Source organism: Lepisma saccharinum, chromosome 8 (assembly GCF_977018435.1).
Source record: "Lepisma saccharinum chromosome 8, izLepSacc3.1, whole genome shotgun sequence".
Taxonomy (NCBI): Eukaryota; Metazoa; Arthropoda; class Insecta; order Zygentoma; family Lepismatidae; genus Lepisma; species Lepisma saccharinum.
In genome coordinates this window covers 81,070,635-81,087,762 of record NC_139236.1, presented here as the reverse complement: position 1 = coordinate 81,087,762, position 17,128 = coordinate 81,070,635, and the positions used below count along the sequence as shown (strand labels likewise).

Sequence of the window (17,128 nt, the reverse complement as noted above, 5' to 3'; positions counted from 1 at the left end):
CGTCCAGGGTGGTTACCGAAACCACCTCTCCACCCACGGAAGGTGTTGTTGCTGGTATGGTGGTCGATGGTGGGTGCGATTCATCATCTCAGGCGAGGTGAAACAATCAATGCAGATCGTTACAGTGCTGAACTCCATGAAATGCACCGCAAACTTCGTCGCAAGCATCCAGCAATGGTCCACAGACATGGTGTCCTCATGTTGCACGACAATGCTCGCACACATGTCGCGCAAAGGACGGTGTAGGCTGTCCATGAGTTGCAATATGAAACCCTTCCTCATCCAGCGTATTCTCCCGACATCCCTCCCACTGACTACCAACCCTTCCGGCATCTCGATCACATTCCTGACAGGGTAGACCTTCGCTGATGATCGGGCGGTGCAACATGCCGTTGAGGAGTTCTTTGCGTCCCAGACTCCAGACTTCTTTCGCCATGGAATCCAATTGTTGGCTGAGCGATGACAAAAATGTGTGGCTGCAGACGGCGACTATTTTGATTAACCAGGTATTGTAGTTTTGATTTTTTTGGCCTTTGGCAATGACGCACCTGGGCCGGACATTTCATTCGCACCAACCCAATATTATTTTCTGCTATTAGCAGGCTGTCAGTTGTAGCAATTAACTGCCACGTCCAACAAAATAATGAGTTGATGATTTAAGTTCCCTTTATGCACAGAAAGGTTAATCGGGACTGGACCTACAGTATAAAGTAGGATCCGAACCAGTATGTGCCTAAACAGAGTATCGAACAAGGGACCCCTTGATTACAAGGCGACGACGCTACCACTGCGCCATCGGGGACGCCAAACAAAATAATGGAAAAACGTTTTCACAAGAGACATTAGAATCATGTTCACTATTAGGGACGGAGAAGTTTTGGTCGGATGGGATTGGGAAGGAAATATTAACAATCGTGACTTGAGGGACTAAAAACAAAAAAAATCTCCATTTCTCAACCAATTCGGGAAACCTGCGAGACGGAAAATTTTTGAAATTTTCAGATGGGGTGAAAATCTCGAATTGTACACATTATTTCCCCTTCAATGTATCTTTTTGTGCACTTCTGAAATAAAAGTGTTAATTTAAAAAAAAAACATTGCACACCTACAGTAGAGCAAATTCTACGAATTAACCTCTTTTCAATATGATCCTTTGAAATTTCATGTCTGTTCGGGTTTACATGTAGTCGGTAAATAATTTCCCGAAGTCGGGATCTGACTTTGACAGTCATTTTGAATTCTTGCCGTAGTTTCGGCACGTAAAACATGAATCATATATACATGAAGGACAAAAGATTATATCTCTGATATACGAGATATCTGATAGGGTCAAGTCCGGTAATACGGCCAGTCTTGTAAAACGGCCAGAAATTATATTTCGTACTGCTGTGCCTCGACGACTGAAGAGACATCTGTTCGGGTACTACCGAACTGTTAGTGAGAGTTATGGCGACCGTCCTATGGCAGTGATTGTTGTGCTCCGTGCTTTGTTCAGCCGTACGCGTGCTTTAATGAAACAACTGTGTCTGAAGGTGAGTAAAGAACAGCCATATTGTTTTCCTTGGTGATTTGTATTCTTACGTAGCATTAGTGTTAGATGTGTGTTGCAAACGGGAGCGTCCTGTGTCGGTAACATGTGCTCATTGTAGTATGCAAAGGCACTTTGTAAAGGCAACAGGTGCTGTCATCTATGAGCCACACAAAAGGAACTGTGTATTGTTAGATAGTCTTGTATAATGGACAGGCTTCTATGCCTATTCCTTCAATACCCAGAAAGAGAGCTACAGCAAGATGCCAAAGAGCAGCAGTCCTGACGTCACCAGACCACATAAGGAAGATGTAAGATAAGAAAGTGGATAAATCAAAGAAAAAGAGTAACAGAAAGCAGAAAGGGATCGAAAAAGTTACCCAGCAAAAATCAGAAGATGGAGATAACGATTCACAGTGCACTTACTGCAACAGGTTTTACAGCGATGATCATGGAGGTGAAATATGGGTTTCTTGTATTCGCTGTGGTAACTGGTGTCACGAGGAATGTGCACATGCTGAAAATGTGGACATTTTCGTGTGTAAAGACTGTAGTACTCACTGAGAACATCACATGTAATACCTTGGCCATATTGAAAGACTGTTTTGTAAAATGGCCAATTTACTGTTTTTGTGAAAATATTAATATTGGTGTTCAACATAAACCATTTTTCCTGATTTTTCCTGCCTTTCATATTAAACCTAAATTCAAGGTATTTCCGATTATAGTTTACCATGTATTGTGGAAAGAAAAGTTACATGATCCTATTACAGGACTTGATCCTACATGACTGATATCTGTGCATTGTGGAAAAGTACAAGAAGACAAAGAACTGTTCCTCAACGAACCGATAAATGGAAAGAAAGCAAGGAGAATCCAGTATAGAACGCCAAATTAATTAAATTAGTTTTTATGATTTATAAAGTAATACTACTACTACTACTAATAATAATAATCGTTCATTTCAAGTGTTGAGCACAGTATGAAACCTAATACAGCACTAAGTCAAATACAAAAGTACAAAGTTACATGAATAAAATACATAAGCTGTAGAATAACATAACATGACAAGTTAGCATATTTACACTTCAAGTTACAGTTTTCAACGATATCTATTATATCTCTGATACTAATAATTGTTTATTGTTATATAATATTGTGCAATTAACTGTGTGTTGTCCTAATAATAATAATAGTCATATTTATTTAAGTGATGATCACTATTAAACAACCAGGTATATTAATCACTATGTCAAAATTGGTTATACAAAATTAAAAAATTGTTGCATAATTATAAAATAAAACAGTGGATCCTACAATCTTATACATCAACATAAATTCAAGTTGTAGGTTTCAACAAGATCAGCTACTAAACCTCTGGCCTTGTTTAGGCATGTGACAATTGAGATATACCTATGGGAATATCTGGGAATTTTATAAGATATATTATTCAAAAAGTATTCACTGTCAACTTGGAAAGTTAAGATCTTCTCTACAAAATTTATCCTTTTCATTTTTCTTATTTCTTATACGGTAAACATATTCAACTGTGTTAACCATTCAGAGTAATGTTGGTCATAGTAATTTTTTTTAAACTTTGTGCATAATAACCTGATAAAAATTTTTGAACTGATTCAACTTTTTGAAGGTGACTGGTTGCAGTCAGAAACCATAATTCATTTGCATATTCAAGAATAGGAGAAACTATCGTTTTATACAGGAATATTAAGGTATCTTCTTTTTTAAAAACTTTCCATGAGAAAAATATATAACCAAGCATTATCTTTGCTCTTTTGCATATTTCTGAAATGTGCTCATCGAATATGAGAGAGGAGTCTATTAACATTCCTAAGTCTTTATGACTGTCGCACACATGGATTTTATTTTGATAAAAAAATAGTTGGAGACTATATAATGAACTTTCTTAGTACATCTTAAAACTTTACACTTTTTCAAGTTAATTTCCATTTCATTAACCTTGCACCAATATGTCATTCTATCGAGATCAGCTTGAAGTTGAGCGACATCATCATTTGTTAAAATACTCTTAAAAATCTTTATATCATCTGCATATATGTAGTAAACATGTGATAGATTTAAAACATAATGTAACATCATTAATAAAAGCAGCGAACAGAATTGGGCCAAGTGGCGACCCTTGAGGTACTCCACAAAGTATTTCTTTTTTAGAAGAAGTTGTTTCACCAATCTTAACAGAGAAACTTCTATTTACTAAAAAGTTGGAAAACCATTTCAGAAATCGTGGTGACAATCCCATTTGGTCGAGTTTGTAAATTATTATTATTAATAATAATAATAGTAATAATAATAATAATAATAATTATTATTATTATTATTATTATAAGAGTTAAGATAGGAAATATTACTATGTCCCCCGCCCACCCCCCGAGAAAATCCCGCGGGCACCCTATCTCAATTACCAGAACCAGAAGGGCCTCCCCGATAGCGCATTTGTAGCGTCGTCGCCTTGTAATCAAGGGGTCCTGGGTTCGATACCCAGTGGAGGCACACGGTGGTTCGGACCCCACTTTAAACTGTAGGTCTAGTCACGATTAGCCTTCCTGTGCATAAACTGGACTTAAAACACCAACTCAATCAATCATTTACCAGAAAAGCAAGCAGATGGCAACTCTTTTTGGCATACTGTATGGTAGAAGATAGTAGTAAATATTATTACGATGTACAAAATATATTTTCCCTGTTCCAGATGATGATCCGTACCCACAACTGCGCATAATGAACAAAAGACCTAACAAAAAATGTAATGTATATCTTTTTATCGTAATTAGTTAAATAATGTGTGTAAATATAACGCCATTTATATTTTGTCTAATTTTGAATAATATGAATAGTGTACCGAAATGTCAAATTCTATGTTTTATTTATTGTGATTGAAGTAAATTAATTTTTGATGGATTTTTAAATGTTTTAATTTTATAATAATACTTTCGAACAGTATATTAATTTGTCTCATTATCGTTGCTGTTAAAAATATATTTACAAAACGACATATTCTTTTGGTCAAATATCTCCGCAGAAATTTATCTGTAATACCATTAACCTGCTATTTATTGTGCATATGTTATAGTATTTGCAGACAAGCGCACCATTACAGTTAAACGACGCGATCCTAAAACTGGAGGTATGTGTTTCTATTTATTTAGTTTCATTTTTTTTTTTAATGTTAATTTCTACTAACAAGTTTCTCTCCAAAGAGCATTGCGGAGTGCCATGGTAATATATTTGACGTGGAGTTATGGCTCCACCTATTCTTGACCACAGTTTAAGATAATATGATGTGCTCAGCATCAAACTTCGGCCGCCTTTAATACCATTTCCTCCTTGTGTACCCCGAGGCGGGGTTGTACCTCAAAACCGTTTTTGCATGGACACCCAAAGTTGGCCGAACACTGAAATGGAACCTGTGACCTCCCAAATACAATTCCCTCCAAAATTAGGCTTCTTGGGATGCCTGATTTCAAATCCTTTATTTTCCAGGAATGTCCCTGAACAAAGTAGCTCTGGGGTTCACCCAACGTTTTATAAATGGGTACCTGCACACTGTCCAGGGAACCTCTGGAGCGAGCGAACAAAAACAAGTCCTTCTGTGCGCAAGTAGGACTCGATAAGGCTCGACAAATCAACGCCTGAGAGGGTGGTGAGTGCATAGAGGGGAAAAAGGGACTACAGCTAGAGTTGGCGAGCTGTATCTTTGCGGGTGAACCCTGCCCAGGCACGGCTGCGCAGTAGCAAGGGGGAGGAGCTACCGGCTGCGCGTCATCATTCTTTCGTTCTGTCCTTGCTGTCGACCACCCAAAGGGCGATTAGGTGGCAACTACATAAACGTATCTCTCTCACACTCTGCGCGGAGTAGCCAAGGCACCCGCAAAGATATAGCTCGTCAACTCTACCAGCCGATAAATAACACCTTCCCCTTTTTTGGTAAATTTCTGCTGTACGTGACACAAAAAGGAAATATTGTACATAATTTAAAGAAGCAAACACTTTTACAGTTGGAAACTTATGTAATTTTGAAACAAAGAAGAAGGTTGCAGGTTTTAATGTTATTTATTGTGATCAAAAGTGGACAGACAAAAATGAACTATAATTTCCTATCTCTGCATCCCCAAAATACAAAGTAAAAAATTAAGACAAAATTTCTCATGCCTGTGTTGAGCAAAATAATATTTTTGTATTCTATTGAGTGTGTAGCATTTAATGAAAAATTCTTGGGTAAATTATTTTATACATTTTTTTAAAATACTTTTTTTCAGAAACAGTGATGTTTAGTATCGACAACGCCCTTTCGCTCAGACAAAGTAAGTTGTGTATCTTTGGTTGCATACATTTAGGATACGGATAGCAGGGCTCGAAATTGACCGGAGCGGACCGGAACAGCGTTCCGGTTCGTCAATATGTGGAAATGGCAACGGACTGTTCCGGTTCGTTTCATTTTTTTATAGTTATTTCACGACATTTTTTTTCCATTTCAGAGTTAAGTAAATTATTCATACTCTCAAATACTACAAATTATCGCATTCATACAAGCTTCCCCTATACATGAAGATGTGTTGTTGCGGTAAGGGGTTTAGCAGAGTATGACGGTGTCTATGTTGCCAAACAGTGGCGGCGATTTGGGGGGCTGGGGGTAGTTGCCCCCCACTTTTTTGCCCCCACACTGTGCTAAAGCTTATAGCCAAAGGGAAAGTACTATCCTCCTCCACAGTTTTAGCACCATGCCGACCCTCAAATTTGGAACCCAATCGCCGCCACTGTATTCCTAAGTTGGAGAAAAGTACGGAAGCACTGAAACCACCACCTTTTCTTTATGTAATTTCCCTTTTTCAGTGCTTTTCTCTCGACATTTATTCTTATACCAACATTAGAATTTTAGTCAATCGAACAATAAATCCAATGCACGCAAAATAATTACATGGAAATATCTTTCACTTGTAAAAATTGATTTTTTTTAAAAATTAGTGTTATTAAGACAAAATATTGAGGATATGTACAGTCACCTGCAATAGAAATGGGACACCTATATCCTGAAATACTCGCTTCCCTGCAAGATGTTATGTGTGTTGCATAACTCTACAGCAAAAGTGGATTTTAATAGCAAATTTTCAATGGCAACTTCCACCACCCATTGCAAAATACTAATTTAAGGGATATTGAGGAAATATTAATGAGAAGTGTGAAAATTTTGAGTGTGTACCTTGAAAATGTGAGAGTAGATTTTCATACAAGATTATACCTTTTGTTTACTATACACTAACAGAATTTATAAGGTAAGTACAGAGGGAGCACTGAATGTGAAATGTTAAACGCAAAGTAAAGTAATAATTATATAAATTTAACACGCACATGGTACTCATATATAATTTTTTGAATTCGCACTGCTTATTTTGTAAGTTTCACCGTTTCTTTTATCCTTACAGTAAACAAGCAGAATGCATTCAAAAAGGATTTCTTGAAGGGTGGTAAGGACTGAAGCATCTTTTAGGAATATTGAGTTTTTAAGAATTTTTAAAAATTAGAAAGTAACTTTTGCAGACCGGGGAACATGTTTAATTTGTTTTTGCAGTACAAAACAATTTGTTTTTACATTTCATCAAAATTATTTATGTGTTTGTGTCGAAAAGTGACGTATTTGAATTATCGATACGAGAAGGAATGGGGTCTTCCCGATAGCATACTGCTGTTCAGGTATCACGTCAAAACTGTAGGACCAGTCCAGATAGGTCTATCCGAGCAAAAAGTGGTGTTAAAAAACAGTTCACTTTCAGTCGGGAATAAACAAAGTAAATGTTCAACATCATACATCCAATGCCACTACTTAAATCACATTGAAATAATTGAATGAATGAATGGATACCATCAGGTATCTGGGATGTATCAAGCTTAAACACGACCCTGGTAAGTCGTTGTATTTGTGAAAGAGCGCTCTCGCATAGGCGTCAACTTTGGGGGGGCAAGGCACTTTCTGCCCCCCCCCAATTCACGTAGATGCCTATATGTTATGTATATTTACACACATAAATTATTGCTTACGTCAACCTTGCCCCCCAAAATTTATCTTAAGTTGCCGCCTCTGCCTCTTGTATGCACGAGGTGACTACAGAGCGAGCAGCGTTGCAAGAGGGGCGGAAAGGAGGGAGTGAGCGAGGGAGGAGGCTTCGTCGGTCGCGTTCGTGTAGTGGGAAACCTCTCGTCGTCTGTGACAGTGAAGATACAGGAAGTGATTCCGTGAGAAGAAGCAGTATTTTTGCATTTCATAGCAAGCCGCTCCCTCACTCCTCTACCTCTTATTGGCCTTGAGGTACAGAGCGGTGCTTTGTTTGTTTGAGAAGGGTTTCAAGTCCACTTTATGCACAGATAGGCTCAATGGCGGCGGTTAGGGAGACCGTGGGGAGCACTTGCTTGCTCCCTTATAACGAAATATATATCACTCATTAATAGTAAGATAGGAATCTTTGAAAGTCAGGAAGCATCAACATTACATTCTAGCAGCAAGATATATTAGTGTTGAGCAAGCATTAAAGTAACACAGGTACGCGGAAATTGCTAAAAGGCATCATTAAGATTGGAATGTGATGGGTGAATGACTTGAAGTCAGGAAATGTCAGTGGACTAAATACAGTAAAAAGGAAATCGAAAGTAAATGAGGGGCCTTTTGGTACAAAACTTATCAGGAGGAAGTTAGTGCTCCTAAAGGGACTGGAGTTTGAGTTTAGTCCGGAGCAGATTCTTTCATCTACGACAAAGACAGATATTTACCTTTTACCTTATCATGCCAAATCAGTCTTGAAGAGTGTAAAATCCATGTATTAGTATTTTCACTCTGTTGTTTGTGTATATTTCGTATAGGGCCAGTAGTGCCTTCAATAGCCAAGCAAGTAGTATTAAGCGACGCATCCCAGAATTCGATCCCCATACCGTAGGGTATGAGACGATACCAAGGGCAAGCAAACTGTACCTAGGTACTTGCCCCACCAGTGTTGGAACCCAATCGCCGCCACTGGATAGGCTAATCGCGACTAAACCTACTGTTTAGAGTTGAAACACTGTGCAGTCAGTGTGCCTCCATCAGGTATTCCCGGAGCTTCAAGGCGTTGACGAATTTTCGATGTGTACTACTTCACATATTACCAGCACGTTTTGTGCAATGCCTTATTGCACGATCAAATCAGGAATTGGTAGTCAACAGAATAATGAAGCTCAACACAAAAGAGACTTAAAAATTGTGGATCTTTAGCATGTTAGAGAAATTACAGAGTAAATTAACTTAATTCAACGTTTGCGGCAGTATGGGCCTATCATTCAATAGTAACAAAATTGTGGATCTCTTTTTAATTTGTAATAACTTTTCGCAGATGACACTGATTTGGTCATGTATGCGGAGCCTGACAAGAAAAGCAAGTATTATTGATTTTGTATTACGCTATTTGATAGTTAATAATCGGTCAATGTCCGAATGTGTTGTTGAAAATTGTAAACACAATCTACAGAACATTGTTTTGAATATTATATTTAAGTTGGAAAGTGAATTCTGATACATTGTTTACATCTTTTTAAGAAAATATTTACAAGTTATGAATATTAAAGCGTTTCTATTATCTTAAAGGGCGGATTTCTCGTTCAATTGTAAGGCAAACATTTATGATGATAACACCGCGTTTTATCAGAGTCTTAAAGAAAATATAAAATTAAAAAAAGAGAAATACGAGAGACTCGGGTTCGATTCCAGGGGTGAATGATCTAAGGTAGGAATATTTCCGGCCTTGTCCCCGCGTAAAGCGGCTCTGGGGCTCACCCAGCCTCAAATCAATGGGGGTAAAGGAGGCCGGGCATGATGCTGATCACATCACGAGATCAAAAATATGTGGAGCTCTACCTTCACATCACCCACACATGCCTTCATTGCATCTGTGCGCATGCAGAGGGGTACATTTACCTTACCTTACATTTGTGATGAAATCAGCACGTTAGTGTTATTGTAGCTAATAGATGACGCCGTCTTTATATTGATATTTCTAAGGCAGTAAGGCATTAGATAAAATGGCGGACAGAAATTAAGCTAGCTATTTTCGTCAGAAGTATCTCAAGTAATAAGCGAAAAATGTTTAGTTTGCTTACTTCTAATTTACTTGAAGAAAAATTCCTTCATCTCTTACTCACTCCCCGTTTAAGTCTTTCCTATGTTGCTTTTCAGAGGGTCGTGGTGCTTTGATGGAGAGCTTGGGTAAGTACTAAGAATTTTAACACTAATTTAGATGCATGTGTTTTATGTACCCAGCAACGAGAGCATAGCTTAATTCGAAAGATAGTAAACAATGCCACAGAGAGTTAAAAGTTTTGTTACAAAAGTGTGAGGGTTCATTATCTAGAAGGGCAAATCCACCCTCATCTCCCTAAAAATGACACCGTGGGAGAGAGAGAAAGAAAAGCACGAAAAATATCGAAAAAAATACTTGCAGGTAGTTTTTGTAATGTTTTCCATTTGCCTTATAAGTTTAGTCATAAATATTTCTTTCATAAGATTGCATTGGACCTGGGTGATGGATAATGATTTCGGCTACTGTCGAAAATATTGCAATTGTGTTCACTCAAAAACTTAACTCACTAGATCATTTAAGACCGTGCAGAACAACCCTTTCAGTGTTATTGAGTACTATTGTATGGTAGACCATAACCAGTAACCAAAGTATGAAGAAGAAAGACGTTTGCGAACGAGTACACAATGTTTATATCCTTTCCTTCTGGATCCCATGCAACTAGAATTACGATACATTTTTCAGATATACAATATTTGAATACGATGCCACACAAAATTGTGTTTGTTCATATTGTCGAAAAATTAAATTATATCTTACGTACATATTTTTTTTTCACAGGATTTGGAAATAAGAGTAACTACGATTACGACATCTATGATTACACAGGTAAGAGGTGGTCATAAGGTACGCGTAATCTATCTCTACACGCAACAAGATTGTTACATATGGGAATGAATGAGGCATTTTTAACTTTCCTGCATGAAATACAAAATGTGTCTTGAATGATGAAGATACACTCCGCGGCAAAAAAGAATCGCCCCCTAGTAATAAAGTGTAAAAATTTTCTATGAATCTGTATTTCTTCATTTGTGGATTTATATTCACAATGTATTATTTACAACAGTTAGAGTGTGATATTTTAAAGTACATACTACGTATGTAGATGAAGGAAGGAGTTCTTACATTTTTCCTACATTTTGGCACATTATTATTATTATTATTATTATTATTATTATTATTATTATTATTATTATTATTATTATTATTATTGTGACCCAAATTACGTTAATTCTTTGTTATTATACAGGGTGTCCCAGAAGTCTTTCCTGATTACAAACTTTATTCATATCCGCTATATGCAAGGTAGAGATGTGAAAGTGGTGCCAAAATGTTGGAAAACTAACCAAGGTTTTTTGTTGCAGGTTTGAGTAACGTGGCTGTAGTGTAGCAGTGTCAGTGCCCAGAAAACCGGAAATGTTCACAAATCAGGAAAAAGCTCAGCATGTCCTCTGGTTTCACGAGACTCGGTCACCAATAACAGTGCAGAGGAACTTTCAAATGTACAGAATTATTTCGTCTAGAATATCTGCCATCAATAAGTTGGTATTTAAAAAATGGAATTTTTCTTCATTCCCAAATCCTGTCAAGTCCAAGAAACATTGTATGGAAAGATGCCACCCGATGTCAAGAGCATTAATTCCGGATTCCTTGGCACTGACACTGCTACACTGCAGCCACATTACTGAAACCTGCAACAAATAAACTTGGTTAGTTTTCCAACATTTTGGCACCATTTTCACATCTGTATATTGCATATAGCGGATATGAATAAAGTTTGTAATCAGGGAAAGACTTCTGGGACATCCGATATGTCTATTGCAAATGTAGAGTATATTACATTTTCAAGAAATAACTAAATAATAACGGAAGGCAATAAGGGCCATAAAGCTTAACAATTGAATCAACTAACCGCTGTCTTTGTTGATTTCTTCATTATTATACATTTTTATGATCATAATAACCGTAAACATAATACACTGCCTTTACATGTCGTAGGTATGTTCTTAAAATCTACAAATTGCAGTTGTGATTCCGATATTATTAGATATTAAATAGGCACAGCACAGTTTGGTGAACTCTGAAGCATGGATTTACACAGAAGGGGACATTGCAATCTGAGCAGTAGTAACGTGAGTCACTACCAATCTTCTTGCTTCTCGCATCTCTCGGTCTGCTACATATTCCAAGAATCAATCTAAGATGCTGCATCTAAGTGGTCATTTACTGTACTTCGCGGCAGAGCGCCTCTCACGAGTTTGCACGGAATAAAAAAAATGAACGAGAGAAAGTATTTTGGATCGATTATACTCCGAATAATATAAAAAGTGCACCTACAGAGCATTCCCTGATATTCGCTACGAGACTCGACGGCAAGCGGCCCGGCATCAGCGCTTGTCTCTCCCGGTGAACGGGTCCGCCGCTACAGTCTGTTTTTTTTCGCTCTCCCTGCCTTCGCTCTCTTTCTCTTTCTGTTGACGTTGCAGACTGACGCCAGTACAATCCTCCCTCGGACGTTGTGTTGTGTCGTGTGTTGAAGATTGTGGCTTAATATGGCACCACAAAAGTTTACATTTCAACAAAGGATTTATCTTGTCGAGTGTTACTTCGGAAAGAGAAGTTGTGAAGTGCGACGACGTTTTGCAACGAAATTTCCTGGTGTTCCCGTTCCACATAGGACCACTATAATAAACTTCGAACGAAAAATGGGGAAATCTAAAAAATAAAGTATGCAAAGACAATCCGCACACCATCCGTGAGTTAAAAAAGAGTATTGTACGAGAAATCGGGAGAATTACAGTAGACGAACTTGCACGTGTAAATGCCAATTTCCTTTGGAGATGCCAGGAATGTGTTGTAGCAGAGGGACATCATTTTCAACACCTTCTGTAGTCAAGGTTAGTACACAATATGAAAACTGTAATTTGAATAACCGACTCTACCGACTGTCGCGGACCCCGTTCACCGGGAAAGACAAGCGCTGACGCCGGACCGCTTGCCGCCGAGTCTCGTAGCGAATGTCAGGGAATGCTCTATAGTACCTGCCCGAATTTACTCGGGATAATAAGGCAAAATGGCAGAGACAGTAGATCTTAAAGGCTCTAAATCTTTCCGACACTCATCTGATTTCCGGAGATTTACTCTGTGTTGATATTAATTTAAGTCTTGCTTTCAGAATATATATTACAAAATCATGGTCATGAAATTTTAGAACATACAACCGCCTTTCGGAGCTTAACTCCTACCAGAATCTGAGCCCATAAGAGATCCTTAAAGCTCGGTCAAACAGTAGCTCAACTTTCAGTAATCAAAATTCGACAACATAATTCATTCTATCAATACATTTATTCAAACCAAAAAGTGACTTAATTTCATACTTTGGGTTCAACATTTACTTAAGTATACACATTGAGTGGGAGAGCTCGCATGAGAGAGAGAGAGAGAGAGAAGTTCCCTTCTCGAAAGTGGTAATTTGAAATTTCAACTAAATTAACTTTCTTTGGAATGATCAACTAATCAGTTCAAAACCTATCAATAGTTATGCACAAAAACCAATAAAGATCAAACGAATCATTTAAATATTTAACTACACGTGCACCCCAACTCGTCCACCAATCAGCGCTCTTCAATGACGTCACTCTTGACGTCCACTCACCTTTGCCAAATTTATTATTTACACTCGCACACTTCCACAAATCAAAAAAATATACACATGTGATCGAGGGCTTATAAACAGCACACGAAAAACATACATGTTGTCTTCTCCTTCCAAGACAACAGTCCTTAGTGGTATTTTGCCCTTTCTTTTTCAGCATGCAATTTGGTGCTTGTGTGAATGTTTGCCCAGCAGTAATCCAGAACTCTTTTCTAGTAGTTCTTTTATTTACGCTGAAAATATCACGTATTACATCAATGTTATCAACCAGGAAAACGTCGGACACTCCTAAATCCAAATATTTATTGCTGCAATGACACAAAATGCCATCTGTCCTTGTCCTGGGTAAGTTCAATCCAAACGTGGCAACCTATGACAATGTTCATCTCAATATTATCCTTGCAATAACTGTCTTTGAAAGCACGTTTACTCAAGGACTTTGTAAACTATTTTCTCTCACCAAAGCCTTTTAATGATATTATTAGGCCATGAATGTGCAGATATTAGCAAAGTTCTTTGTCGTAACAATAATATCAGTATACATAGGTATGATTATGTGTTATTTATTATTATTATTAAGTATTAATTGCGACAATTTTTCAAGTTTAGGTTAACATTAGAGGACACATGTTCAGCGTGAAGGAGGACATACTTAGAAGAATCTGTAATTTGTCTATTTTTGGTGATCTTTATTTTTGAGTCACCCTGTAGATTAAGCAGATTAACTTTATGTAACCTTGACCACTTTCATGTTTCTTCATCTCTTTCAGGCCCATTTTGCCCTAATGACAATTTTTAAACATTCTTAATTTATGTTTACCTTTTAATGTAAAAATCCATGTTCAAGTCTGTAATATCACAGTCAAAAATGACATTTCTGTTTATCATAACCTTTACATTCCATTGTACATGATGGAAAGATAACAGCTTATGAATAGAAAAATATCGTATATTGCTATTTATTACAATGTTATAGGTACTTCATGTTAATATAATCAAGCAATTGAAATTGTCTTCTAATAGAGTCGTAACTATTGTCTTGAATTTACTGTTATTATTTTAAATCATTTTAACAGAAAAAAATTGTAATTCTAAAAAAATACATGATACAGTCCATATACAGGGTGATTGATAATTCGACCTATTCCTGGAAAGGGGTAATACTAGAGCACATTTGGAACAAATTTGACCCTATGCACCGGGGGTTAGAAATCAATGGGTTTCGAGTTATTGCAGTTTGTAGAGTTTCGTGACATATTCCGACTTGCGACCAAAAAACTACTAATTGTGAAAAAACTTCTACACCCTGGACACTTAATCGATACGTTGCTAACAGCTGACGAATGAGTGACTAGTGGGAAAAAAATCATGCGCACAATTCCCATACCCACAGAAAGAAACAGTCATAGGTGCACACGTCATGAAGAAATTTGGAAATTATCGTTTAAATCGAAGAGGATTATTTAAAAAAATTGGTAACACACTTAGCGTAAAAATTACGGAAAAACTTCCTCGTTTCATAAGCTCTCAAAAAAGATACAAATGTTGTGAACTGGCACACCGGTTGGGGAAAAAAATTGAATAAAAATCGGAGAAGGCGCGTTTGTAGACCTCTTTGTAAAATGAAAAGATTTGATTTGATTTGATTTGATGTTAAAATTTTGGGTGCGTCAGCACTTAGGCTATTTTGCACCCGTCACATTATACGGGGTCCAGCCCCTTATCTTTACAAAGAACAACTCTAACGTTGAATAAGTAAAATCTTAAAAACTTAAAATGTTCTGACTTCCGTTAAAAGCTGATGCTGTAAAGGGCCCTCAGCACACACAAGGACAAAAAAACAGGACAACACACACAAAATTATACTGGCCAGAGTGCCAGTCGCCAGAGCCTCGTTCGTCTGCAAAACGCAGCCCAGGGTGTACTAACGTGGAAGTGAGGTTGACAGTTGGGTGTACTACGTGGAAAATCACCCCTTACACCCCGTAAAATGAAATGAAGTTGTCGGTTGTGAGAAATAAAGGATCGAAAATTAGTGAAATAATAATGTTATTTTCTATTCACATGATTCCAGGTTGTCAGAATTAACTGTTACAAAAACTACAAATCCTATTAAAATTGCCTCCCCGGTTACGTATTCCAGCACGCAGCCTGCGGCATACTTCAGACACAGTCACTCGCGTTGACACTGTCTCTTATGTCTCAATTTTCTCTCTCAAATCTACTTGGGAATCCACTGGTGTACTGTAGACTAACTCTTTCATGTGACCCCAAATGCAAAAGTCGCATGGCGTCAAATCCGGACTCCTCGCCGGCCAGGGTTTCGGCCGCTTCGACCAATCCATTGCATGGGATAATTGTCGTCCAGCCACTGTCGCACACCCCGGATATAGTGGGCTGGGCAGCCATCATGTCGGTAAATCATACCCCATCTTGTAGCGAGCGGCACATTCACCAGCAGCATCGTCAATTCTTCCCTTAGGAAGTTTTCGTAGGTAATGCCGTTTAGGTTTTGTGGCAGAAAGAATGGCCCGATCACATGATTGAGGATGATTCGCATCCACACATTTAGTGAGAATTTTCTCTGGTGAGCATTTCCTTTAGATTTTCTTGGATTATGACCCTTAGGGGCACAAAAATGCGCATTATGAAAATTAGTAATACCATCGCGGTCGAATTTGGATTCGTCCGTCCACAGAATTCTTGTCAGGTGATGGGGGTCTTCAGTGTCGGTATGTAGTAAAGAACGACAAAAAATCATCCTTCTGACAGGATCTCCCTCCTCAATAGCATGCGACTTTTACATTTGGGGCCACATGAAAGAGTTAGTCTACAGTACACCAGTGGATTCCCAAGAAGAGCTGAGAGAGAGAATTGAGACATAAGGGACAGAGTGTCAACGCGAGTAACTGTGTCTGAAGTACGCCGCAGGCTGCGTGTTTGCATACGTAACCGGGGAGAGGCAATTTTAACAGGATTTGTAGTTTTTGTAACAGTTCATTCCGACAACCTGGAATCATGAGAATGGCAAATAACATTAATACTTCATTCATTTTCGTTCCTTTATTTCTCACAACCGACAACTTATTTTCACTTTACAAAGAGGTCTACAACGCGCCTTCTCCGCTATTTATTCAAATTTTTTCCCCAACCCTTGTGCCAGTTCACAACATTTGTATCTTTTTGGAGAGCTTATGAAACGAGGATGTCTTTTCCGTAATTTTTACGCTAAGTGTGTTACCAATTTTTTTAAATAATCCTCTTCGATTTAAACGATAATTTCCAAATTTCTTCATGACGTGTGCACCTATGACTGTTTCTTTCTGTGAGTATGAGAATTTTAGGCATGAATTTTTTCCCCACTAGTCACTCATTCGTCAGCTGTTAGCAACGTATCGATTAAATGTCCAGGGTGTAGTAGTTTTTTCACAATTAGTAGTTTTTTGGTCGCAAGTCGGAATATGTCACGAAAATCTAGAAACTGCAATAACTCGAAACCCATTGATTTCCGACCCACGGTGCATAGGGTCAAATTTGTTGTAAATGTGCTCTAGTATTACCCCTTTCCAGAAATAGGTTGAATTACCGATTACCCTGTATAAGTGTGTGTGTGTGTGTCTATATATATACATATTGAAATATTGATTTGCCTCCAACAGAGAATATGTCTCCATTTACAGGAAAGCTTACACTGTCGTATACACATTTGTATTTCAATAATGAGCATGTATGCACAGCATAGATATAGCCATACACAAGCAGACGCGTACTCACGAACACCTAAATAGCGCGTGCGCGCGTGTGTGTGTG

General features: G+C 37.9%; 1 protein-coding gene across 2 annotated transcripts in view; it reads left to right on the top strand.

The window, feature by feature from the left end:
• The window catches only part of LOC145991584 (uncharacterized), a 52,104-nt gene that overhangs the window by 25,219 nt on the left and 9,757 nt on the right, over positions 1 to 17,128 (top strand). For both annotated transcript variants that reach the window (XM_083127634.1, XM_083127633.1), the window contains exons 11-17: positions 4,257 to 4,310; positions 4,638 to 4,691; positions 5,824 to 5,868; positions 6,988 to 7,029; positions 8,923 to 8,964; positions 9,762 to 9,791; positions 10,444 to 10,491. In XM_083127634.1, the coding sequence (XP_082983760.1) occupies positions 4,257 to 4,310; positions 4,638 to 4,691; positions 5,824 to 5,868; positions 6,988 to 7,029; positions 8,923 to 8,964; positions 9,762 to 9,791; positions 10,444 to 10,491 (315 nt within the window). The remainder of the gene's footprint in view (positions 1 to 4,256; positions 4,311 to 4,637; positions 4,692 to 5,823; positions 5,869 to 6,987; positions 7,030 to 8,922; positions 8,965 to 9,761; positions 9,792 to 10,443; positions 10,492 to 17,128) is intronic.